Source organism: Budorcas taxicolor, chromosome 4 (assembly GCF_023091745.1).
Source record: "Budorcas taxicolor isolate Tak-1 chromosome 4, Takin1.1, whole genome shotgun sequence".
NCBI classification, from domain to species: domain Eukaryota; kingdom Metazoa; phylum Chordata; class Mammalia; order Artiodactyla; family Bovidae; genus Budorcas; species Budorcas taxicolor.
Genome location: NC_068913.1, coordinates 28,375,344 through 28,401,215, shown reverse-complemented (window position 1 = coordinate 28,401,215; position 25,872 = coordinate 28,375,344). Strand labels below are relative to the sequence as shown.

At 36.8% G+C, this 25,872-nt stretch overlaps 1 protein-coding gene across 1 annotated transcript in view; it reads left to right on the top strand.

Moving 5' to 3' along the window:
- SNX13 (sorting nexin 13) overlaps window positions 1-25,872 on the top strand; it is a 143,196-nt gene that overhangs the window by 31,478 nt on the left and 85,846 nt on the right. Inside the window, exons 2-5 of the mRNA XM_052638615.1 lie at window positions 17,701-17,813; window positions 20,110-20,212; window positions 23,097-23,186; window positions 24,248-24,369. Coding sequence (XP_052494575.1) covers window positions 17,701-17,813; window positions 20,110-20,212; window positions 23,097-23,186; window positions 24,248-24,369 — 428 coding nt within the window. The remainder of the gene's footprint in view (window positions 1-17,700; window positions 17,814-20,109; window positions 20,213-23,096; window positions 23,187-24,247; window positions 24,370-25,872) is intronic.

Here is a 25,872-nt window from a genome sequence, read left to right as displayed (position 1 = left end):
GATGTTAGGCTTTGATTGTTGATTTTGATCTAGCTGGCTTTTGACCACACCAGATTATATTATGAGAGGAATTTACACACTAGGTATCCGGAATAAAGACAGTGATTTTCTTTGGGAGGAGTGGCATTTCGATGGAGCTGGTTGAAGTATGTGTTAATGTGTTATGTCAACTAAAATTCTGATCACCTAACAATTTTCCTTAAATATATTACACGTATTTTGTGTATGTTCTCTTAGGTTTTCCTGCATCAGAGATGTTGATCTCTTATTTCCTATACTAAGGTGAAAGATTATGAAATCTGTGAAATCAATCTAAATAATTGATTTTAATATAATGTAAAAATAGGTTTCTTTATACTTTATTTAAAGTTGAATGAATTTTGAGCAGTTTTACAGTTGAGTTTTGTACTTTTGGGCATTGATAAGGCTGGCTATGACTGTGTACCAGTTTTTTATAATTAATGACTGACAGTGTCTTGTTACCATTGTCTCCTTTTGTAAAACTATCTTGTGCTTGTGATTATTTACATGTAGTTTTTAAAAGACTTTTTAAAAGAGCAGTTTTAGATTTGTAACAAAATCAAAAGGAAGGTACCGAGATTTCACATGTGCTCCCTGCTCTCACACAGAGCCTCTTTCATTATCAACCTCTCTCACCAGAATGCTACTTTTTTTTTTTTAACCAAAGATGAACCTATATAGACATGATAATCACCCAAAGTCCATAATTTATTTGGGGGTTCAAAACTCTTGGTATTGTATGTTCTGTTGGCTTAGATAAAAAATAATAATGTATATCTATATCCATCATTATAATAACTTGCAGGGTATTTTCACTGTCCTAAAAATTGTCTGTGCTCTGCCAGTTCACCACCCAGTCTTATACCACGCCGCATCTTTTTATTGTCTCCATAGTGTTGTCTCTCAGAATGTCATATGCTTGGAATCATATAGTAAGTAGCCTTTTTGCATTAGCTTCTTTCACTCTGTAGCATGCATTTAAAGTTCCTAGTGTCTTTCCATGGTTTGGTAGCTCACTTCTTTTTAGCGCTGAACAATACTCCGTTGTCTGGGTGTACCACAATTTATATATCCATTCACTTACTTTAGGATGTCCTGGTTGCTTCCATGTTTTGGCAGTTATGAATAAGTTGATCTGCGTTTTTGTGTGGACATGAGTTTTCAGTTCTCTTGGATAAATCCCAAGGAGTATGATTGCTGTATGGTAAAAAGTGTGTTTAGTTTTGTAAGGAATTGCCAAACTATCTTCCAGTGTGGCTGTATGATTTTGCCTTGCTGCCAGTGAGTTCCTGTTGCTCCACATTCTTGCTAGCATTTAGTTATTCTGTATTTTAGCCATTCTGATTGGTATGTAGTGGTGTCTTATTCTGTTTTTAATTTGTGTCTCCCTGGGGACATACGATGTGGAGCATCTTTTCATGTGCACATTTGCCATCTGTATATCTTCTTTGGGGCTTCCCTGGTGGCTCAGATGGTAAAGAATCTGCCTCCAGTTTAGGAGACCTGGGTTCAATCCCTTGGTTGGAAAGATCCTCTGGAGAAGGTAATGGCAACCCACTCCAGTATTCCTACCTGGAGAATTTCACAGACAGAGAAGCCTGGTGGGCTACAGTCCATGGGGTTGCAAAAAGTTGAACACAACTTAGCAACTTTCACTTTCATATCCTCTTTGGTGAGATGTCTGTTAAAATCTGTGGCCCGTTTTTTAACCAGAATTTATTTCCTTACTGTTGAGTTTTAAGAGTTATTTGTAGTTTTGGATAAAAAGGCCTTTATTAGATATGTCATTTGCAAATATTTTTCCCTAGTCTGTGGCTTGTCTTTTAATTATCATAATACTGTTTTGCAGAAGTTTTTAATTTTAGTGACATCTAGCTTATCAATTAATTTTTTCATAGATTATGTCTGATGTTACGTCTAAAAAGGCATCACCATACTCAAAGTCATCTATGTTATCTTCTGGAGATTTATAGTTTTATGTTTTACATTTAGGTATATGGTCCATTTTGAGTTAATTTTTGTGAAAGGTATACGATCTGTGTCTTAGATTATTTTTTTTGCCTGTGGATGTCTGATTTTGATAGCACCGTTTGTTGAAAAGACTGTCTTTTGGTTTTGTGTAGTTTTGGAAACTGTTCAATACTGTATTTATCCCTCATAACTTACTTTATTGCCTTTTATAGATGGAATCTTAAATAGACATAAAAGTATAAATAGCCTTGAGCATTGGGCTTAAGTTCAGTAAACAAATGATATTCTCTGTCCTACTTTTGAGTCAAAGAGTACTTCCCCTTTGGCATACTCTTCTGTAGTGCTAGCATTTTAAAATCTTTGTTCACTTGAATTTTACTAATCAGGTTCCAATAATACCATTTTGATGGAAAGAAATGGGTAACTGTAAAGAAAAGAGATTGATTTTTCTTGTTCACCTGCAAAACTGCTTTTGGAAGACAAAGCAAATTTATCACTACTGTTTAAGCTCTGGAGGACATATCTTCTTTGTATTCTCAAACATTTTGTAACTTTTCATTATGGCACTTACTACAATTGTTTATCGTTCCATGTGTATTTTGCCTTCCAAGTTTGTGAGCATTTTGAGGGCAGAAACTGCTTGATTCATCTTTGTATGATTAAGGCCCAATACATAGCTGTCCAGTTATTATAGGATCAGTGTAACCTCCCAAAACAATAATTTTAGAAGACAATAGTTCTTATTTAAAATGAATGCATAACCCATATAGGATGTTAAAACTCATTACTTAAAGTAGTTCCACATTTAAAAGAATCTTTGTCTTGATTGAATAGCCAAGTGTATATTGCTTTACTGTCAACTAATCACAGAAATCTTTTAATCCCAAGTCTCTGGGCTATGAACATTTAGCATGTTTATGGACTATTTATTTCTGGTATTGATTCCTTAAGAAATACAAGTGCATTTACTATGTAAGTGAATTTTGTGATTATTGTGTGTTTTAAAAAATGTTTTTAGTGAAAAATTTCAAACCTTAAAAGTAGAAAGATGAGTGTAATGAACTTCCCTCTGTCACACCCAGCTTAGACATTTATCACCTCATGGCTAGTTATATTTTGTGTTGATCCTTTTTTACTTTTCTCCTACTGTGTACTTCCAGGATTATTTTGAAGCATATTCTAGATCATATGATTCCGTCTTTAAATATTTCATCATGCATCTCTAAAACATTAAGGGTTCTTTTTGTTAAAGCATAATAGCTGGTACCATTCATTATATCAAGCCAAAAAATAAACAGCAACTTGTTAATGTCACTTAAAAATGTTTATAATTACCCAGTTTCTCTTCCTTCTTTCCCTCCTCATCTCCTCCTTCTCTCTCCACTGTTTTTTTGTTATAATCAAGTTAAATAAGTTTGCATATTGCAGTGTTAACCTGCAGATTCTCCTTAACCTTCCTCTCCCCTCCTCCTCTTTTTCCCCCTTGCCCTGTATTTGTTGCAGGAATTCGATCTTCTTCCCTTTACTGTTTCTCAAGTCTGAATTTTGCTTAGTTCATCTCCATGATGTATTGTAACATTTTCTCAGTCTTTGTGCATTTCCTCAGTCAGATTCAGGTTTGATTTCCCCCCACCCCACCCCCACGAAACTTTGATTGATGGTGATGTTGAAGCTGAAACTCCAGTACTTTGGCCACCTGATGCGAAGAACTGACTCATTGGAAAAGACCCTGATGCTGGGAAAGATTGAAAGCGGGAGGAGAAGGGGACGACAGAAGATAAGTTGATTGGATCACATCACCAACTCAATGGACATAAGTTTGAGTAAACTCTGGGGGTTGGTGATGGACAGGGAGGCCCGGCGTGCTGCAGTCCATGGGGTCGCAAAGAGTCGAACACGACTGAGTGACAGAACTGAATTGATGTGTATTTTTATTCCAAGAGGCATGTATGTTTGTTTCATATTCTCTCTTTCTCTCTTTTCCTTCTTCCTCCCTCCCCACCTCCAATGCCTTAGCTAGACTGCTAAATCACTAATATGTTCAGTTCAGTTCAGTTCGGTCGCTCAGTTGTGTCCGACTTTTTGCGACCCCATGAATTGCAGCATGCCAGGCCTCCCTGTCCATCACCATCTCCCGGAGTTCACTCAGACTCACATCCATCGAGTTGGTGATGCCATCTCAGCCTCTGTCGTCCCCTTCTCCTCCTGCCCCCAATCCCTCCCAGCATCAGGGTCTTTTCCAATGAGTCAGCTCTTCGCATGAGGTGGCCAAAGTACTGGAGTTTCAGCTTTAGCATCACTCCTTCCAAAGAACACCCAGGGTTGATCTCCTTCAGAATGGACTGGTTGGAACTCCTTGCAGTCCAAGGGACTCTCAAGAGTCTTCTCCAATATCACAGTTCAAAGGCATCAATTCTTAATATATTAGGGATTTCAATATGGCAATATTCTGTCCTTTCTTATTATGTGAATTTTTCTCCTTAAAGAGAAACTGATTTTTTATCAACTCTCTGATCACCCCGTAAATGCCTAATTCTCTAACACTTCAAAAATAGTTGGTTCTTTAGAACCTTTCAAAGATCAGTGAAATTTAAAGTATCTACAATTTCATGAACTCAGATATTTGAAGTACTCCAGTCCATTGCGGTTGTTACTGTTACTGATTCCATTTTTAGCCAGGTGAAACCTCTTCAGGTTGTCTGCTGAGTCTGACATTTTTTCAGTAATCTTTGGTAGCTTTCTGGTATGATAGTGTTCGGACCCATCTTAAACTCATTTCCTGCTCTAGCCTTGGAATTAGCCATTCCTCCAATAGCCTGAGTTCATTTTGTTGGAACTGTCAACACTATTTGTTACTGAAGCAATGATTCACAGTAAAATTAAAATCACTTGAAATACTTCCTCTATGTGGTTTTTCCACATTGTTAGTATATACAGTTAGACTTTCAAATTTCACTTTGCTTTTTAGAGATTGCTTTTGAAATTCTTTTTATGTGTAAGATGTTTATACCAATACAAAATTAGATCTGCAGAGCAAAGTATTTTCAAAGTGCCTAGTTCTCATACCTATCCTCTTTTACCCCATTTTCTCCTTGTAGATCATTTAAAAAGGTTTCTGTATATACTTATATTTAAAAGAATAAGCAAATGTTTCTATATTTATAACTGTTACCCTCCCTTTCTTGGATGAATGATAGCTATACATACTTTTCTTTACTAGTATGTAATTGAATTCAAAAAATAATCTGGGTACATATGCTAATACAGAAAAATTTGTTCAAAATGCACAAAATTGGCATTTGCTAATATCTTGATGGGTTTGATTAGCTTGCATAATTAGATATTCAGCTGTCTTATTCTTTAGTAGCTTTAAAACTTGCTTTGATCAGTTATTTTTAAGGGGCTACTTTTCCTTTTTACATGTCATTTATATGTACATAATACATATATACACACACATATATATTTGTTTAGGAATGAGACTGATATATATATATAATGAGACTGATATATATATATATAAATTAAAAATAGACATTTATCTGTCAAATGGAAACATAAGGAAAGTAATTTTCTTTTTGATAAAGATTAAAAGTTTATTTTAAAAACTCTTTACTATTTTTTAATTTATTTATTATTAAGGCACAAAAGAATTGTGTATAGTTAGAAAAATATAGCTTCTAAAAAGCACCTTTGGTTAATTTATTTCAGCCTTATGTATCTTCTGGGCCTTTTATCAGAAATTCAGGAAACCTTGTTAATGTGGTTTTGCAGTTGGAGGCTTTGAGCCTGCTCGAAGCCTGTCAGGACTATTCTTTGCTATACTGCTCCATCCACATTTTAAATACTTTTATTATTCTTTCTGTATAAGGGAAAGCATTCAGTAAATACAGTCTTTTGTTTTTTCAATACTGTAGTTTCTTTTAGACTCTAATTCCAGTGGTTCCCAATGTATGGGCTGTGGGGGTGGGGAGAGGTTCTGCAGCCCAACTTAGTGTGTATTCTGAATAAGCAAATGCCTATGAATGTACCTGTTATTAATTCAAACTGTATATAGTTATTTTGTAATTGATGGAATCTCATTTAAAAGGCTGAATTAATTGTATCACTTTTTGTTTTCTTGTGTTTTCTTTGTCATTGGATGCTAGGTGTGCTAATTACATAGCAGTATGTGACCTTTTATAATTTCTGCTCTAATAAAAAATTAAAGGGTTTGTTAAAGTAGTTACTTACATGTGTGTACATAATTAATTTTTGAAAATATGTAAAAGTTTAACTGTAGACCTCCATTTTAAGGGAGAGAGTTCTGTTACTAGAGAACTGACTACATGGGGCTAGTGTATATGTATGTATATAACACATATATACATACATATGTACATATCTGGGCACCCCTGGTTGGGAGTGGGAGGAGAAAGTCCACAGGTACCCAGTGGCCATAGTCTTTGCCAGCTGGGCAGTTGGCCGTCTTATTAGAGACAAGGCCCTCTGTCCTTCTTGGCCCAGCCGCTGGATTGAAAACATGCACCATATCACGCTGGTGTTTAATCATCCTCACAAGGATATACTAGTTGTGAGTGGAAGAGGATCTTTATTTACACGTCCCCAGAGTATCAAACGGAGAAGGCAATGGCAGTCCACTCCAGTACTGTTGCCTGGAAAATCCCATGGGTTGAGGAGCCTGGTAGGCTGCAGTCCATGGGGTCACTAAGAGTCGGATACGACTGAGCAACTTCACTTTCACTTTCCACTTTCATGCATTGGAGAAGGAAATGGCAACCCACTCCAGTATTCTTGCCTGGAGAATCCCAGGGACGGGGGAGCCTGGTGGGCTGCCCTCTCTAGGGTCGCACAGAGTCAGACGCGACTGAAGTGACTTAGCAGTTAGCAGAGTATCAAAAGAGGGATCTGGGACCAACTTAGCTAAATGTACTGATGGTCCCTCTGAGGCAGCCTCTCCGTGCTGCCTCCCTGAATGGGAAGTAGTGATGTAGGCTGGTGTGGGGTATGCTGAAACCTTTTTTTCAACCTTTTCCTCTTTTTTTCTTTGAGATTGGGGCCTTGTTGTGGGTTATGCTGGTAGGAATGTGTAGCTCTGCATACAGTCCTGAGGTGGGAGTGAGAAGGAGGACTTCAGTTTAGGGTCCTTTTCTATTTCACTTTCCCTTTCCTTTTCTTGCCCTTTCCTTTTTTCCCCCCTTTTGCCCTTCTCCCGTCTCTTTCTGTTACTTCCCTCATTTTACTTCTCTCGTTAGTAAATGAATTAGTTGGTTCCATATTTACTGAGCAGCTTTGTAGCAGGCCTTGGTTAAATTACTGTATATTGTTGAATGAGCCAAAGTTCAGTGTCAGGAGCTCATTCTATTGCAATTACTTACAGATAGAATAAGGTGGAAGGAAAACAATCTATAGTTTCAATAAGGCCATTCTTCTTCTGGGTACTTATTTTTGTTGTTGAATTCCTGTATGTAGTTTCTGTGACTCAGGTTGGCACTGAAGTAATATCAGCTTTATGAGTCTCAGCCCTGTCTGGCTGGCTGCCCTATGCCATGTAATGTGTTGAGACATACCAGGTGAATATAACTGAGAGTGGCTGACTCACTTTATTGAGACTCTTCAGTACAGTTCAGTCGCTCAGTCGTGTCCATCTCTTGTGTGACACCATGGACTGCAGCATGCTGGGCTTCCCTGTCCATCACCAACTCCCATAGATTACCCAAACTCATGTCCATTGAGTTGGTGATGCCATCCAACCATCTCATCCTCTGTCATCCCCTTCTCTTCCTGCCTTCAATCTTTCCCAGCATCAGGGTCTTTTCCAGTGAGTCAGTTCTTCATATCAGGTGGCCAAAGGATTGGAGCTTCAGCTTCAGCATCAGTCCTGCCAATGAATATCCAGGACTGATTTCCTTTAGGCTGGACTGGTTGGATCTCCTTGCAGTCCAAGAGACTCAAGAGTCTTCTCCAGCACCACAGTTCAAAAGCATCAATCTTCAGTGCTCAGCTTTCTTTATAGTCCAACTCTCACATCAGTACATGATTAGTGAAAACACCATAGCTTTGACTAGATGGACCTTTGTTGGCAAAATAATGTCTTTGCTTTTTAATATGCTGTCTAAGTTCGTCATAGCTTTTCTTTCAAGGAGCAAGCATCTTTTAATTTCATGGCTGCGGTCACCATCTGCAGTGATTTTGGAGCCCAAAAAAGTAGTCTGCCACTGTTTCCACTGTTTCTTCATCTGTTTGCCATGAAGTGATGGGACCAGATGCCATGATCTTCGTTTTCTGAATGTTGAGCTTTAAGCCAACTTTTTCACTCTCCTCTTTCATCAAGAGGCTCTTTAGTTCTCCTTCTCTTTCTTCCATAATGGTGGTGTCATCTGCATATCTGAGGTTATTGATATTTCTTCCAGCAGTCTTGATTCCAGCTTGTGCTTCATCCACCCCAGCGTTTCTCATGATGTACTCTGCATATAAGTTAAATAAGCAGGGTGACAGTATACAAGCCTTGATGTACTCCTTTCCTGATTTGGAACCAGTCAGTTGTTCCATGTCTAGTTCTAACTGTTGCTTCTTGACCTGCATACAGATTTCTTAGGAGACAGGTCACATGGTCTGGTATTCCCATCTCTTGAAGAATTTTCCACAGTTTTTTGTAATCCACAGAGTCAAAAGCTTTGGCATAGTCAATAAAGCAGAAGTAGATGTTTTTTCTGGAACTCTCTTGCTTTTTTGATGATCCAGCAGATGTTGCGAATTTGATTTCTGGTTCCTTAGGAGAGTTCAAAGTCTGTTCTCTGGAAGCTCTGACAGTCTGTTCTTCCTGTGATCGAAAATAGCTGTTTCCACTTAGCCTCACTCTCCACATATAACCGGGAGAGTTTATGCCTGGCTCTACATCAAAGTTACTTAATCAGTCTGCCTTTGATGGACTTGACTTGAGAGATAATTTCACAGCTCAGCTCTTTGATTATGCTAGTGTGAATTCTTAATCAAAGAGAGGTTAGTCATTTTGCAGAGGTTACACAGAACTTTAGTGGCAAACTGGAACCTGTAATTTCTGATTCTGTTTTTAGTACTGTGTTATGCTACCTTTCCTGTCATAGAAGTCTGTGATGAGGATCAAATGAGATAAATGGTAGTATGAGTTAATAGACATGAAATACTACAATGTAAATTACTTATACATGCTTTCTACTATCAGGAGGCATGTAAGACTTTTTACATTGTCACTTCTTGATTCTTAAGCATCACGGCAGCAGGGGTCATTTTTTATGTCTTTGTGTGTCTCTCTGCTCAAGGCCAAACTGATATGCATAACTGATACATGCATGGTAGTAAACTGATACCCTTTGAAACCAAAATTATTTCCATCATTTATGTAAGGAATATGTGGATGAACTGATCATCTAATAAAACTTATACTTTATATTTATGTACTTTGTACTCAAATCAGGAATTTATTACATTCATTACAAGTAGTTTTCTGAATGTAATTCTTGCGTGGTATATTAAGCTGATTAATTAAATAAAAGAAATGACTCATTTATGATTTTAATTTTTTTTTCTTACTGTGACTTTTAACTTTAGGCAGTTGTCAACTGACAATTTTTAAGGTTCCTTAGGAGTCAGAATTTGAATAGAATCAAATCCCACTCTTACTCTTAATAGCTGTGTGACCTTGGACCATTTTTAAAAAATCTTCTCTGTGCTTTAGTTTCTCTGTTGTTAAACTAGAAATAATAATAGTGCTTAAGCTAAAATCGATCACTAGACCAGTGGTCTCCAACCTTTTTGCACCAGGGACCCATTTCATGGAGTATGATTTTTCCATGGACCAGGGAGAAGGGGGATGGGTTTGGGATGATTCAAGTGCGTTACCTCTATTGTGTACTTTATTTTTATTTTTGTTACATCAGCTCCACCTCAGATCAATAGGCATTAGACCCCAGAGGTTAGGGATGCCTGCACTAGAGCATAGACTCGTTTACTACCCAGAGAAACCATACAGCATAGACGAAGAAGTGAAGGCATGGAGCGGCTACACAGGTAATAAATAATGAAAGTTAGATTTCCATTCAGTTGAACTCCAGACTTCATGTTTTTTGAGCAATGTGCTATATTACCTTCTCGATTCCTTCTTAGGTCGTTCTGAGGCGGACATGAGGTACGCATGTAGAATACTTGGTACAATTTTGGTTTTCAGAGGTTCTGGAATTGTGAGTAAGGTTTTGTGGACTTAGGGATTAGTTTTGGTAGCATTATAGATATATAATTGTCCTTAGTTCTGAACAGTTCTGGTAAATTATTAGAAATGAAACTATCACAAACCCCATCCCAGACATAATGGACCAGAATCAGTACTTTAAGAACCTGCATTTTAGATCCTTAAAGTTTGAGAAGTACTACAAGAGATGATTTCGGAGGTTTCTTCCATCTTACAGTTGTGTGTCGATAACCTTAGGGAAGCAGACATATGGATATTTCAGTGTTGATATTGTGTTTGGAGAAGAAAATAGTAATTTTAATGAAATATTATTTTACTGAAAAGTATTGTTTTAATAAAAATCACAGTTACGTGGATTTATTTCTATTCTTCGGCTTCCATTCTGAATTTGTAAAAAATTTCTGATGTAGTACAAAACTGTCCTAAATTGTATCATCCTGTGTCATCTAAGAAAACAATCAGAACTCAAAAACTTTGAATGGTTTTAGATGAAATCTTTTTCTTAATCTCACTGGATAATAAGATTATAATATTAGCCAAACATATAAATGGGAAACCTAAATCTAACATAAAACTTCCTTATTTTGGACAGTTCTCTATACTGATGTTTCATTGTTTAGTTCAGTTCAGTTGCTCAGTCATGTCCGACTCTTTGCCACCCCATGAACTGCAGCACGCCAGGCCTCCCTGTCCATCACCAACTCCCGGAGTTCATTCAAACCCATGTCCATTGAGTCGATGATGCCATTCAACCATCTCATCTTCTGTTGTCCCCTTCTCCTTCTGCCCTCAATCTTTCCCAGCATCAGGGTCTTTTCCAATGAGTCAGCTCTTCACATCAGGTGGCCAAAGTTTCAGCTTCAACATCAGTCCTTCCAGTGAACACCCAGGACTGATTTCCTTTAGAATGGATTGGCTGGATTTCCTTGCAGTCCAAGGGACTTTCAACAGTCTTCTCCAACACCACAGTTCAAAAGTATCGATTCTTCAGCGCTCAGCTTTCTTTATAGTCCAACTCTCACATCCATACATGACCACTGGAAAAACCATAGCCTTGACTAGACGAACCTTTGTTGGCAAAGTAATGTCTCCACTTTTTAATATGCTGTCTACGTTGGTCATAACTTTCCTTCCAAAGAGTCTTTTAATTTCATTGCGACAATCATAATCTGCAGTGATTTTGGAGCCCCCAAAAATAAAGTCTGACACTGTTTCCACTGTTTCCCCAAATCTATCTGCAATGAAATGATGGGACTGGATGCTATGATCTTAGTTTTCTAAATGTTGAGCTTTAAGCCAACTTTTTCACTCTCCTCTTTTACTTTCATCAAGAGGCTCTTTTGTTCTTCACTCTCTGCCGTAAGGGTGGTGTCATCTGCATATCTGAGGTGATTGATATTTCTCCCGGCAATCTTGATTCCAGCTTTTGTTTCTTCCAGCCCAGCGTTTCTCATGATGTACTCTGCATAGAACTTAAATAAGCAGGGTGACAGTATACAGCCTTGATGTACTCCTTTTCCTATTTGGAACCAGTCTGTTGTTCCATGTCCATTTCTAACTGTTGCTTCCTGACCTGCATACAGGTTTCTCAAAGAGGCAGGTTAGGTGGTATGGTATGCTCATCTCTTTCAGAATTTTCCACAGTTTATTGTGAACCACACAGTCTTTGGCATAGTCAATAAAGCAGAAACAGATGATCCAGTGGATGTTGGCAATTTGATCTCTGGTTCCTCTGCCTTTTCTAAAACCAGCTCGAACATCTGGACATTCACAGTTCACGTATTGCTGAAGCCTGGCTTGGAGAATTTTAGGCATTACTTTACTTACTATTTGAAGTTAAATATTATAAGATTAACCACAAAGCAAATGTGCACTTGAGTTACTTGATTGGAAATATTTAATTTTGTTAATCCCTGTAATATAGAAATTTCTCTCAAACTTAATTGAGGTAAAGGGTTTTCTGTAGGTTTTTCTTTTTTTTTCATGTGACAGTAATGTCTGTTTTGTTTATTGTTAATTCACTAGTGTTTGGCACATTGTAGGTATTCACAAATATTTGTCAAATGAATGAATTAAGAGTTTGTTTTTTTGATGACTTTTGCTACCATCTTCCAACAAGTAGGAAGAGACTTGTAAGATTCTGAAAATTTGAGTTTTTAGACAGTTGAGCATCTCTTCACGTTAAATAACTGAGTTAATAATCTTTCTCAGATTATATAATTATGTTTCTTTCTTGAAAATCTTTTTAATTTTTAAATTTCTTGAATTGATATTCAAACAGATGGAAAACATGTTTATACTGTTTAAAGCAAATGCTTTGTTAAAAACCAGGACATCTGAGTACTGCTTGAGAAGCCCCTAGTGTATTGTCCTCCTTGCATGCTGCCTTCCTTCCTTCATCTGCAAAGACAGCCATTTTGCTTGGTTTCATACAACCTATGAATAGTAAGTTGTTAACTTACTTAAGTTGTAGGTGGTTAACCAGTAAGTTGTTTAGCTTTGAAAACTGGCTAGCAAGCATAAATATAACTTTGTAAAGAAGGAGTAGTATTGCTAATATTGGGTCAAATCTCATTGAAGAAGGTAGGTTGGATAAATTATCTGGGTCATGGTCTGGTTTGGCTTTCCTGAGAGTTTATAAGAATGCTTTTCAGGAAAGTCAGTGGAAAGTTTTATTTGAGTGGATCTTGGTTGAAATAGCATCTGTTTCTTGTAGTTGGCCATCTCCCAGTACTGTAATGTGGATCAGGTATCTGGGTGTTCTGCAGAAGTATTGTCAAAGGGACTAAACACTCTGTACTTTCTTCTAAGCCACCATGTCCTAGTTTTAGCTCTTATATAGAAGTCAGGGGAGGCACAGCCTGGTTCCCCCAACATGGAGTCTTGTAGGCTAGGTCTTACCTTAATCAGGAGGAAGCAGTGGTGGCTCCACTGGGGCTGTTGGCTGTGCCCCTGCTTGTGGCCTGTCTGCAGTCCCTGCCCCCTGCCTCCAGCTTTCACCTACTCTTTACTCATGGAAGTCATCAGGCAAAGTTTTTACTTTCAAGGGACTTCGAATCTTCTACCATGGGATCTTCTTCTCCATGGGATGTGGTTGGGAGTCCAGAGATAGTTGTGGTTTTACATGGCTTTCCAACATCCAGCTATGATTGGTACAAAATTTCAGAAGGTCAGACCCTCAGGTTTCATTGAGTGATTGCTCTCAATTTCCTAGCGTTTGGCCTCAGCAACAAACCGAGACCACATCACTATTCCATATTCGAGCAGGCTAGCATCGTGAAGGTGCTTTGCGGCATCTGGGACTTCAGAACCGTAGGATCAACCTGTTGTCTCATGACTATTAGGGATATTGTTGCTCAGAAGCTGTTGTGTAAGTTCAAGCAGAATTGATCTGGTCTGCTTACCATGTACAGTTTCTTTCTGTCAAGTGGAGGTTTATTTCCTGAGACTGCCTGTCCTCTCCTTCTCCAAAAACTTCTCAGAGATGGAGGCATGCTGTCACCCTGCCTCACGTAGTTGATGAGGAATTCTCTTGTGATCTCACACAGCCTTCAGGCTGTGCACCACCCCTGTGAGAGTGAGCTGTGGGACATGTGGGCAGGGATATGTGACAGTGATGGGAATGTGGTTATTGACAGTCTTTGCAGTACATCAGTCAGAGGAAGTTCAGAAGATGCTGGTTGGAGCTCTGTCTGTTTCCATTCCTGTGCATTTTATCTATGGGCCATTGGATCCAGTGAATCTCTAGGGTTTTTGGAGCTTTGTAGGAAAACACTGATGTCCACAGTGTCGATTCTGGATGACCACATCAGCCACTGTCCACAGCTAGAGGATCCATGGGCTTGTTGAATGCATATATGGACTTAATTAACTCATTCTGAGCTGGACAGAGTAGCTTCCGGGTATTACCTCCCCTATTCCTGTGCTGTGCTCGCTTCAGTCGTATCTGACTCTTTGCAGCCCTATGTTCTGTAGCCCTCCCAGTTCCTCTGTCCATGTGATCTTCCAGGCAAGAATACTGGAGTGGATTGCCATTTCCTCCTCCAGAGGATCTTCCTGACCCAGGGATCGAACTTGTGTCTCTTTTGACTCTTGCTGTGGCAGGTGTGTTCTTTACCACTAGCATTACCCCAGAACCCCTCTTCCTTATCTGTTGTGTATTCCAGTTAGGAAGAAATGCCCAAAAGAAGTCCTGGCCACCAAACACTTCGCTTACAGAAGTCCACCTGACCCACATTGGTGAGCAGCATATAGTAAAAAGCCAGCAGAAGCTGTGAGGGCGACCTGATAGTCTGCCTTCCGTTCCTTTGACATCTGATCAAGTTGGACTTGCCTTTGTCTTAGAGTTATTAGGAAGTTCTGATGGGCACTACTACTCACTGATGCAGAAAATTAGACATTCTTTTGCATAAGAGTCTTTGGAACACTTCTGTGGACTTTTCTGAAAAGTACTGATTTCTGGTCCTGATTGAAATTATCTGAACGTGCTGCCTTCACCACCCTTGAATGGCTTTGAGTTCTCCAAGCGACACAGCTTCAAGTGAGAGAGTCTCCTTTGTCGTAACTTTGGTTTTGGTTCCATTAGCTGCTTCTATTTGTAGAGATTTTGTTAGACTTTGGTTTAAATAATGCCGTATTCTCAGTATACTTTAAGACTATGATTTACCTACATGGATTGTATTTTTATGTTCTGTAAGGATACTAAACCAGCAGACACATACCCTAGCAGAGTAGTTTAACCTTATTAATAAGTGGGTCTAAATCTAAGCTGTTTACAGAATTTCCTAAAATTACAGGATATTAAAGACAGTTGCCTCTGTGCCAGAGATTTACTATTACTTGCTGTTAAAACTGGTCTTTCCAGCTACTAATGGTGGGGCTCTTCATAGCTTAGTGTGTGGAGGCAGGTCCCTCCTGAGCTGGAGTGGAGAGGATGGGATCTTATACAGTCCACATCACCAGGCTGAATGTTTATTGACTGCTTAACCTTCTTGTTGGTTGCCCCAGAGAGGGTTCCTTGTATAGCTTAGCAGTTCCTGTACTTTACAGACAGGAAAGTTTCAGAAGCTTTAAGAACAAAGTCTGAAAGGCCTATAAGCAAATGATGCTGTATACTTTTTAAGGCACAGTTTCATTGTTTTAGTTAAAACAGGATTATTAACTAGTGATTAAAAAATTTTTATTAGCAACTTCAAGTATAACAACTGGAATAAGTCTTTATTTTCTATATATAAAAATGAATTTTGACAGAAAAAAAAAAAGGTTAGGGAAGACCACTTCTGTAGGTGCGGTAGTATCCCCAGCTGATTCAAGGAGCTGATCAGGAAGGCAGAGTAGAAACTTCATCAGCAGGCATTGTTGTCTGGTTAAAAAGGTAAGTGGCCAGGCTGAGGGAAAAATATAAAAATATTAACGAAGTAGAGTTCTATAGTTCTTATGTAGAAGAAAAAATAAAAAAGCCCTTTACTGAGGGATATAAAAGAAGATATGAATAAAGGGAAAGGTACTATTTGGGGATAGGAAGACTCACTATTATAAATTTTCCTTAAATCTTATCCAAGATTCTGTTCATGTGTTAATCATTGAAAACTTCTTAGACCAGTCATAATTTATTTTCCTCCATAGCCTTCATCCCCATTTGATACTAATTTTGTTGTTTATTCACTGAGCTGTGTCTGACTGTTTGCAGTCCTGTGAACTGCAGTTAACCAGGCTTCCCTGTCCATCACCAACTCCAGAAGCCTGCTGAAACTCATGTTCATTGAGTTGGCGATGCCGTTCAACCATCTCACCCCCTGTTGCCCCCTTTTCCTCCTGCCCTCAATCTTTCCCAGCATCGGGGTCTTTTCCTGCGAGTCGGCTCTTCGCATCAGGTGACCAAGGTATTGGAGCTTCAGCATCAGTCCTTTCAATGAATATTCAGGGTTGATTTCCCTTAGGATTGAATGGTTTAATCTCCTTGAAGTCGAAAGGACTCTCAAGAGTCTTCTCCAGCACCAGAATTTGAAAATATCAATTCTTTGGCCCTCAGCCTTCTTTATGTTTCAACTCTCATTTGCACACTACTGGAAAAACCATAGCTTTGACTATACAGACCTTTGTCAGCCAAGTGATGTCTCTGATACGCTGTCTAGGGAGCTTTCCTTCCAGGGAGCAAGCGTCTTTTAATTCCATGGCTGCAGTCACTGTCTGCAGTGATTTTGGAGCCCAAGAAAATAAAATCTGTCACTGTTTTCTCCTTTTCCCCTTCTATTTGCCATAAAGTGATGGGACCGGATGCCATGATCTTAATTTTGTGAATGTTGAGTTTTAAGCTAGCTTTTTCACTCTCCTCTTTCACTAAATATATTTATTTCTTTGTCTTTTTTTCTTCTGGAATGTAAACTTATGAAGGTATGTAAATTCATGAGAGTGTGCTTGTTGTTCTTCCCTTATTAGAATGTCTTATGCCTTGTGATAGCCCCAGCACTTTGAACATAGAGCACAGAGGAAGCAGTCAATGACTGGTGAATGAATAAATAAGTAAAACTTTCTCTCATAATCCATAGTACTTATTGTCTATTCCGTAGTTTTTTGGTCATTAATTTTGTTCAGTTTAGCATATTTTCTATTATTTTCTTTTGGTTTCTGTTGCTTTCTATTATTTTCTTTTGGTTCAGTGTCTAATTGATTGTTTCATTCCTGTAAGACATTCTTCTCTGTGCTCCTTGATGGCAGGAGTGGGACAAATACATCCTTTGTATACCTCACAGTACAAGGCAAATGGATGTAGGAACTTGTTGAACTGAATACATTTATTTACTCATAATAAATTGCTAGAATCCAGTTTGCCTTCAACAAAATGTGTGTTTTTAATAGATAAAACAGTGTATTTCTAAATAAAATAGGATTTGTTTATAAAGATGGAAAATTTTTAGAGATGTTTTGTTGTACTTATGGTAAATTTTGGTAACTGTAAGTTGTGCAATTATAATTTTACAAATCTCTACACACAATTTGAGCAAAAGAAAAATATCATAATTTTCAGTGAGAGGTAGATTTCTTACCTTGACATTTTAATTTTTAAAAAGTCTCATGCTATAGTTTTAAAATATTCTACACAAGTAAAATCTGTACCTTCTATACTTGCTATTGCATATATATATGTAAATATTTTTATTATAAGCACTTTATTCTCATTCCAGTATATCATTCAAGAGTTTATATAACTTTTTCTTGTTCATTTATTTTCCCAGTGGATTTTTTAAAACACTGCTGATATACTATGAATTTATTTCTACTTATAGATTTGATATATTGTTGAAGATAAATTTCCAGTAATGCACTGTCAAAAGTAAATATTTTTAAAATTATTGAAACAGTACTGTGAAATGCTTAAAAGGAAAAAAATATAAACTATGAAAAAGTTTTGTTGGTTCTTTTCTAGTTCCTGTGGAAAGTTATGTATTTATTAAAAAGATTTTTTTCCTGCTTTGTTTCAGACCAGTCTATCCATATGGGGATGGGGAAGCCTTGGCATTGTCCTTTCTCTAATAACATTTGGACCCTTTGTAATATTTTATTTGGCATTTTATATCCTCTGCTTTGTGGGTGGGTAAGTATTCTCAATGATACTTTAATAGTTTATGTCATGTTCAGTGGTTCAGAATGGAAACATGACCATGATACCGCAGTAAGAAAAAAAGCATGACCATGAGAAATGGCAGTATGCTTTGTGAATGCTGTTATTTTTACCAAAGTTAAAAATAGTAAAATTAAGATACCTAAAGAAATAAAAGTATCAATAGTTATGATTTGTAACAGCAGTAGGGGTAGTTATATTAAAAAATAAAATTTATTTTATGGTGATATAAACTTTTTTGTATAATTTGAAAAGTTAAGAATTTTTTATTTTTGGTGTTCTGTAAAATTTTTAAATACTTTTGTTGAAGTTCTGTGAGATTTTTTAGATAAAGCAAGATATAGATAGGCTGTAGAAGAACCACTAAAAACTCTGGATTAAACATTAAGGCACATGAAAGGATCTGAAATTCCAAGTTCGTTTTATGTCGTAAATTGATCTGTTATTCTGTTCCAAATTATTGATCTCACTGAAACTTGCTGCCACAGTAAGGGGACTTCATTTTATATATTAACAGGCATCCCCAAATCATCTCAGGATCAGTTAATTAAGCATTCCCAGGTTACTCAGTTACAGTTAATGAGTATCATAATTCCTGAGTCAAAAATATTTCTTATTTTGGCTCTCATTATGAAGAACGATGGTCCTTTCTTTAATGTAGCTTTATATAGTTTAATGCCTTATGAATTTTAAAAGCAAAAGCAGACTTTTGTATGTATTAAGTAAAATAATTACTATATAAAATAAATAAAAGTATATAAGTAAAATAATATAACTGGAAGTCATCTAAGTTTTACTGATTTTTTTCTCATTAAATTTTAAAAATATGTTTTTGTTCTTTTGCCTACTTAACATGCAAGTCAGAAGAGAATTAATAAATTTTCTTATGGAAGCTACCAGGTGTTTTTTTAATTGGGGATGGTTTTGGCTAGTCAAACTTAAGCTTTTGAGTTCTGCCATTTATCTCTATACAGTGTTGATAATGTATACATTGTGCTTATAGTCAAAGCTAATCACTTATTTTGTAATGTAAAGAAAACCTTTGATGTTTTTTCTTTTTTCCTTTTGGATTGTTATTTTAGGATACTTTAAATACCAGTGTGGGTTATTTAATGGCATTCCGTTTTGTTTGGTCATGCAATTTTCTACAGCACCTGCTTTTTCTTAAACCTCAAGGCTGAAGCTATGAATTAGGTTCTAAGATCAGGCTGTTCTTAGCTTTCTTTCCTACTGTCACACTGTGGGCAAAGGTGCACATTTTATCAGTCTGGTTTATGATAATGTTTTTAGAAATACATTGTTAACGTAATATAAGCATTTTATTGTGTCTAGGTAAAACTGAAATACAAGACCAACTTAATTCTTAGTAGTAATGTTTGATACAACACAGATATGTGAAATTTACTTATAATTCTGTGGCCAGTCTTTTAAAAAAGAGACAGACTTGAGGACATAAATTGACTTGAGTGTATCTGTTTCTTCACGCGCCTCCTTGTGCTGAAGAGCAGTGAGGTAGCAGATAGCCACAAAAAGCAGAGGACCTTGAAACTGCCTTTGAGTAGCTGAGGCTGACTATGTTTAATTTTTCACTTTCTGCTCTTGTCACTGTACTCTTTCAATCATTGTAAGATTACTATAAATCATTATAAAGTTAAAATTTAATTTTCGTTTATGGATTTCCTGTCCACTCAGTAGTGCTTCAGTTTGTTTGGTCAGTTTTAAATGTAGGAAATGCTGATAGCATTTAATCAATACTTAAAGTAGGTCTAAACCAGTATTCGTCCATAATTGTTTTAAAAATAGCTTTTTGGGATATATTTATGTTTCTTTTTAAATTCCAGACTTATTTCAAGTGAATTATAAATTGGATCATCTTTTTTCTGTATAGCCTTTGTTTATATTCCTAGTGGCAAGTTATCTCTCTAATTAGTTAACAGACCTATAGAAATGCATCTCATTTGTCTTTATCCTTGGTTATTAGCTTGCCTGCTTAATTAATGAAGGCTTATTATCCTAAAGTTCGAAAATGTTGCCTGATAGTCTTATGAAATAATATTGAACGAAAACTTGGAAAGGCATTATTGTATAAATTCACAAAATGTTTATGGTTTTTTTAAACTTCAAAACTTAACAAAATCTGTCAATTCCTTGCCTTGCCAAAGTCACAAACTGACTTTTTAGTGCATGATAAGCCGTCTATTAAATCAGAAAAATATGTATTAAATTGTAGTGAAATTTTGTTTTGTATCTATAATTAAATTTCTTTCAGGGGTTTTGTTGTTACTCTCCTGTTTGGAAAAACAAACTCAGAGAAGTACCTAGAGCAGTGTGAACATTCATTTCTCCCTCCAACATCAACTGGGATTCCTAAGGTAAGAAGGGTAAAGGAATGTAAAACCTTAAAGTCCTGCTGTGTGTAGTGTTGATAATGTGATCGCTTTTACATGGCTTGACACATTTTCCTATAGTTCACTAATGCTCACTACAAATTTATGAGAGACTAATGATCAGGCTTAGAAAATGCCTGTTGGACGTTAAAAGTGAGCATGCAAATTTGAGGAAAAGATAAAAATTTGGAATCTTTTCCTGCTGTCTTAACATAGAATTTTGATGCATCACACCATCATGTCATTGTCAATTATTGACATGTCAGTGAATGTACTATTTTGAATGAAGTAAATGCATAGGAACCAGAGTGGGGAAAATGGGCACTTTTTCTTAAACTCACGTGAAAAGTAGAGCTTGCAGTTAGGCTATGCTGTTTCTATAATTTTGTTAACTCAAGCTCAATTTTATGTCTTTCATGTTGCAATTTTTCTTTTTTTTCAAATATCGTACTATATAAATAAAATTGAAATTCCATACTAGATGTAGGCTTCAGATTCGCAGTGCCTTCAGTTACTATTGTGGGATTGTAATGACTTTTCTTGTATGAAGAGAAGAAAAAGGTCTGGAGTCGGTGCCAGTAACTGAATTTTATAATTATTAACATGTCCATTATGTGCTAATATGACTTTCATATTGATAAGTAAATACAGTTTTTCTAATACTTAGTGTAACCTTTAAAATAATCTCTGAAACTTACCTCTGCCTCCCTTTAAAACTCCTGTTAATGTGTATTCTCTGCATTTGCTTACACCTTTTTGAGGTAATGAACCTTTTCTTTTTTAACTGAAGTATAGTTGGCTAACAGTGTTGTATTAATTTCTGCTCTACAGCAAAGTGACTCAGTTACACACAGACATGCATTCTTTTTTTAAATGTTCTTTTCCATTATAGTTTATCCCAGATTTGATACAGTTCCCTGCGCTATACAGTAGGACCTTGTTGCTTGTCCTTTCTAAGTGTAATAGTTTGCATCTTCTACCCCAGAACTCCCAGTCATTCCCTCTCCCTCCCCTGTTCCCTCTTGGCAACCACAAACCTGTTCTCTGTGTCTGTCATTCTGGTTCATAGATAGATTCAATTGTGCCATATATTAGATTCAACCTACAAGCGATACCATATGGTATATGTCTTTCTTTTTCTGACTTACTTCATTTAGTATGATAATCTCTAGTCACATCCATGTTGCTGCAAATGGCATTATGTCGTTCTTTTTTATGGCAGAGAAGTATTCTGTACTCTACACACACCCCTTTTATTTAGCTGTTGATGGACATTTAGTTTGTTTCCATGTCTTGGCTGTTGTGAATAGTGCTGCTGTGAACATAGAGGTGCATGTATCTTTTTGAGTTACAGTTTTGTCCAGGTATATATGCCTAGGGATGGGATTGCTGGATCATATGGTAGCTCTATTTTTAGTTTTCTGAGGAACCTCCATACTGTTTCCCATAGTGGCAACATCAACTTACATTCCCACTAATAGTGTGGGAGGGTTGCCCTTTCCCCACACCCTCTCCAGCATTTGTTATTTGTAGACTTTAATGATGGTCATTCTGACTGGTGTAAGGTGGGTGGTACCTCACTGTAGTTTTTCTTTGCATTTCTTTGATAATTAGTGATGTTGAGCATCCTTTCATGTGCCTACTGGCCATTTGTATGTCTTCTTGAAGAAATGTCTGTTAAGGTCTTCTGCCCATTTTTCATTTGGATTGTTTGACTTTTTGCCTTTTCTTTTTGAATCATTTCTTAGCCATCCATAGTTTCTATTCATTTGAATGGAACATAGAGAGGATGATGCAAAATATTTTAAGAATTATGATTTTAAACAGCAATAAATCATAATCAAGATTGGTTAAATCTTTATGATCTATTTTTTGGTATATGGTATAAATAAATAGTGATTTTGATTTGCTTTTTCTAAAATGATTTATATTTTATGAAAAATTCTTAGTGGTTTTTTGGGGTAACTTGAAACTTATGTTTTTAATGTGCATTTGTGTTTAAAAAATTGTTTTTTGTCTGTTTATGACTGTGCTGGCTCTTTGTGCTCTGTAGGCTTTTCTCTAGTTGTCGCACATGGGGCTACTTTCTAGTTGCTGTGTGCGGGCTTCTCATTGTACGTGGCTTCTCTTATTGCACAGCCCGTGTGCTCTGGAGTGCGTGAGCTTCAGTAGTCGCAGCATTTTCGCTCAGTAGTGGCGGCTCTCCGGCTCTAGAGCACAGGCTTAGCAGTTATGGTGCACCGGCTTAGCTGCTCCACGTCAGGTGGAGTCCTCCCAGATCCGGGATCAAATCTGTGTCTCCTGTGTTGGCAGCTGTATTCTTTACCGCTGAGCCACCAGGGAAGCGCTGGTTTGTATTAATTAAAGAGTATCCAACTACTTTTTACCGTATTTCCAGGTCATTGATGTTTCTGAAAATTATGGACAAAAGAAATTAATATTTTTTAATTGCTGAGAACCATCCCTTAGTAAAAATTAATTAAAAATGTGTTAATTTGGCAGCTGGTATACTCCTTTGGGCTGGGAGGGAGAAGGAAATGGGGGTGTGTCTAATAGAGACCATTATTAATTTGCCTCACCTGAAACACTAATTTATGGTTTTAAACTTTCATTGAAATATGATAACAGTATACCTGACATTTTCAGTGTCTCACATTCTAAATAATGTTTGCTGATTATTGTTACTGAGGATATCTAGTTTTGTTAATTTGAGACATAGTGTTTGCTTGATACCTGAGTCTCAAGAAATAGGTTATTTATTAGCTTGAAGATAATGACTGGGATGTTACAGTGACTGTTTAGTTAGAAATAAGCTATAGAGATTTTGAATCAAGAAACTATGCAATAAAACATTATGATTCCCTTTCAGTGCTTAGAAGAAATGAAACGGGAAGCCAGAACTATAAAGATTGATAGAAGATTGACAGGTGCCAATATAATTGATGAACCTCTCCAGCAAGTGAGTTTCAGTATATGGTATTTGAATTCCATATATTGTATGCTGGGTGCATTTCTCTTGAAATACTAAGAAATAATTCTGCTACTTATGTAATATGCTGGAAATTCATTATAATGCTATTCTTGGATTCTCTATGTAAATTTGCTGCCTTATTTATGAACTTATTTATATGTGTTTGCTTTGTATTAAAGCCTTTTGGTTGAATTTACATTGAGAAAAAAAGTTTTTACTGACATCTGATAGTGTTTCTAATTGTTTTAAGAGTTAAAATGTTGCTCTTCAAAAATTTTTGTTCTTCAGCTGATGACTAAGCTAGTGGTTTGATAAGTCAGAGGTTTTTCTACTAGTTTTGTTACTTTTTAAAATAGATATTACTGGCTTCATTCAAAAATACTTTAAAAATTAAAATTATTCTCTCCCAAAATATTTTCATTGATGCTCAGTTATATGACTATTGCAAATAATGTGTACCTTAAAATTCTAAATATTATTTTATAGATAAACCCTTATTTAGTTTATCTGACTTGCAGAAAAATTATACATTACATTTTATGATTTGCCATTTATTGGGTAACAATGCTGTTGACACTATCACTGGTATTAGAATTAAGTGAATTATGTCATTTTTGTCATTTGACTGCAATGAATCTGATTATACTCTCAAAGAAAACATTTTTTTCAAGATTACTAGGATCTCTTGATATTATTTCGCATCTCATTCCATCAAACTAACTAAAACTCTTCATTGTATTTTAGCACTGGAAATTAATGTTTCTGCAAGCTCCATCTTTAACCTGAATTTGGGTAGGGCTTCACCATTGATAATCTTTAATTTAAAAAAAAATTAGGCAGTGGATGAATTAGGCTAACAAAATAACTTAAAATTTTTTGAAATGCTTTTTGGCACATTGATGCTCTTGTAATGAAGATAGTTATTTACTACCACAATTTGTTAGGTAGAGAATAAATGAAAATTTCACATAATCTTTTTAAATTTTAGTTTGCCACTGTTACTTTTTAAATCCTTAAAAACTGTATTTTTTCCTGTATTTCTGTTTTAGGTTATCCAGTTTTCCTTGAGGGATTATGTCCAGTATTGGTATTATACACTAAGTGATGATGAATCTTTTCTTCTTGAAATTAGGCAGACTCTTCAGAATGCACTCATTCAGTTTGCTACTAGGTAAGGTCACTGCATTGTATTTATGCAGAAAAATTTAAATATTGTTTGTATCAATAGGGAAAATAACTTTTAAATGAAAGGAGAAAATTGGTTATTCCAAGGTAAGTAGAGCATTAGATTGTTATTGTGGGATAACTCTTAGTTTATGGAACTAGAGCCCTGAAAAGCCTTTCCTCTTTTACAACTGCAGAATGTTTATCTCGACTAATCCCTGTTTTCTAAGTCTGTATGTCAGTGTCTTCCTCAGGACCCAGTTGTCCAATCATGTGACAGTTCAGAGTCTTTCATCCCACTTATTGATAATACTTTTTCCCCTCTTACCCAGATACTCTTTTTTTTTTAAATTACAATATCATTCTTTTATTATATTGTTCTGGAAATAAGATTTAGTACAGTTAAACTCAAAGTAAATACTGAACCAAGGTGGCAGGGCCAGACAGTCAGAACATGATTCAGAAATCTGCCAGTGGAAGATGCTCTTGGACATGATTAGGAGGTGTCTCACTGTCATAGAACAGTAGGGCGGGGGAGGGGTTCTGAAACATAAGGCAGGGTCAGGTCCTGTACCTTAGACGTTGAGGAGCTTGGCTCAGATTGGTGTAAGGAATGGTTTGTATTCTGATGCCAACCGACCACTAGAAACCTCAGAAGGTTTTTGTTATTGTTGGCATTTTTAATATGAATGTTTATATAAATAATATATGAAATATATAAATATGTGCCAACAGATGCAGTGTGTGTGGTGTGCATATTTATCTATATATATTTGTATGTCTGTGTGTGTGGTAAAAGTAAATGTAAACATATAAACAGGATGGATCCCAATCTTCTAGAATCATTTCCTCTGGAGTAACAGAGGAAATATTTGTTTGAACCCCATGCAGTTTACATTTGTCTTCTATTGGAATAACTAGAGTCTCTTTGACAGTTACCTGGCCACAGAATAGTACCGGACTAGTTTCTGGCAACACAAATAAGCTAGCTTGTTGCTCCTTATTGGTCACACCTTAGCATGGTTCCTGCCAATCTCCTACTCCAGCAGGGCTTTAGTAATAAACAAAGCACTAGCAAAAAAAATCCCAGAGTTACTGCATTTCCACCCTCTTGAATAAGTCTTTGCTTGGCTTAGACTGAGAACCCATGCCCCATAGGTGCTGTTCTGACTAGATTGTATGAAATGAGTGGGAGCAAGAGACAAAATGGCTAGAGCAAAATTGGGAGCCACTGATCCCCACCTGGAGATACAACTTAAGATGCCCACAGACTTGCAGGGAAGAGGTGCAGAGGAATGGAGTGGCAGGGCTCATGTCTTGGGGAAAGCAAGGTGTCCTTGCTTGGCTTCATTTAATCGGCCTTGCCCTGGGCAACCATACGCCACACATGGGCTCTTCATTTCCCAGGGAACTGCATGGGCTTGATGGGCTGCAAGTTCTTGTGCAGTGGGAATGGTGCAACTCCATGATAGCTCTTCAGAGAGTCCCTCCAGAGGGCTGATGATGCCCT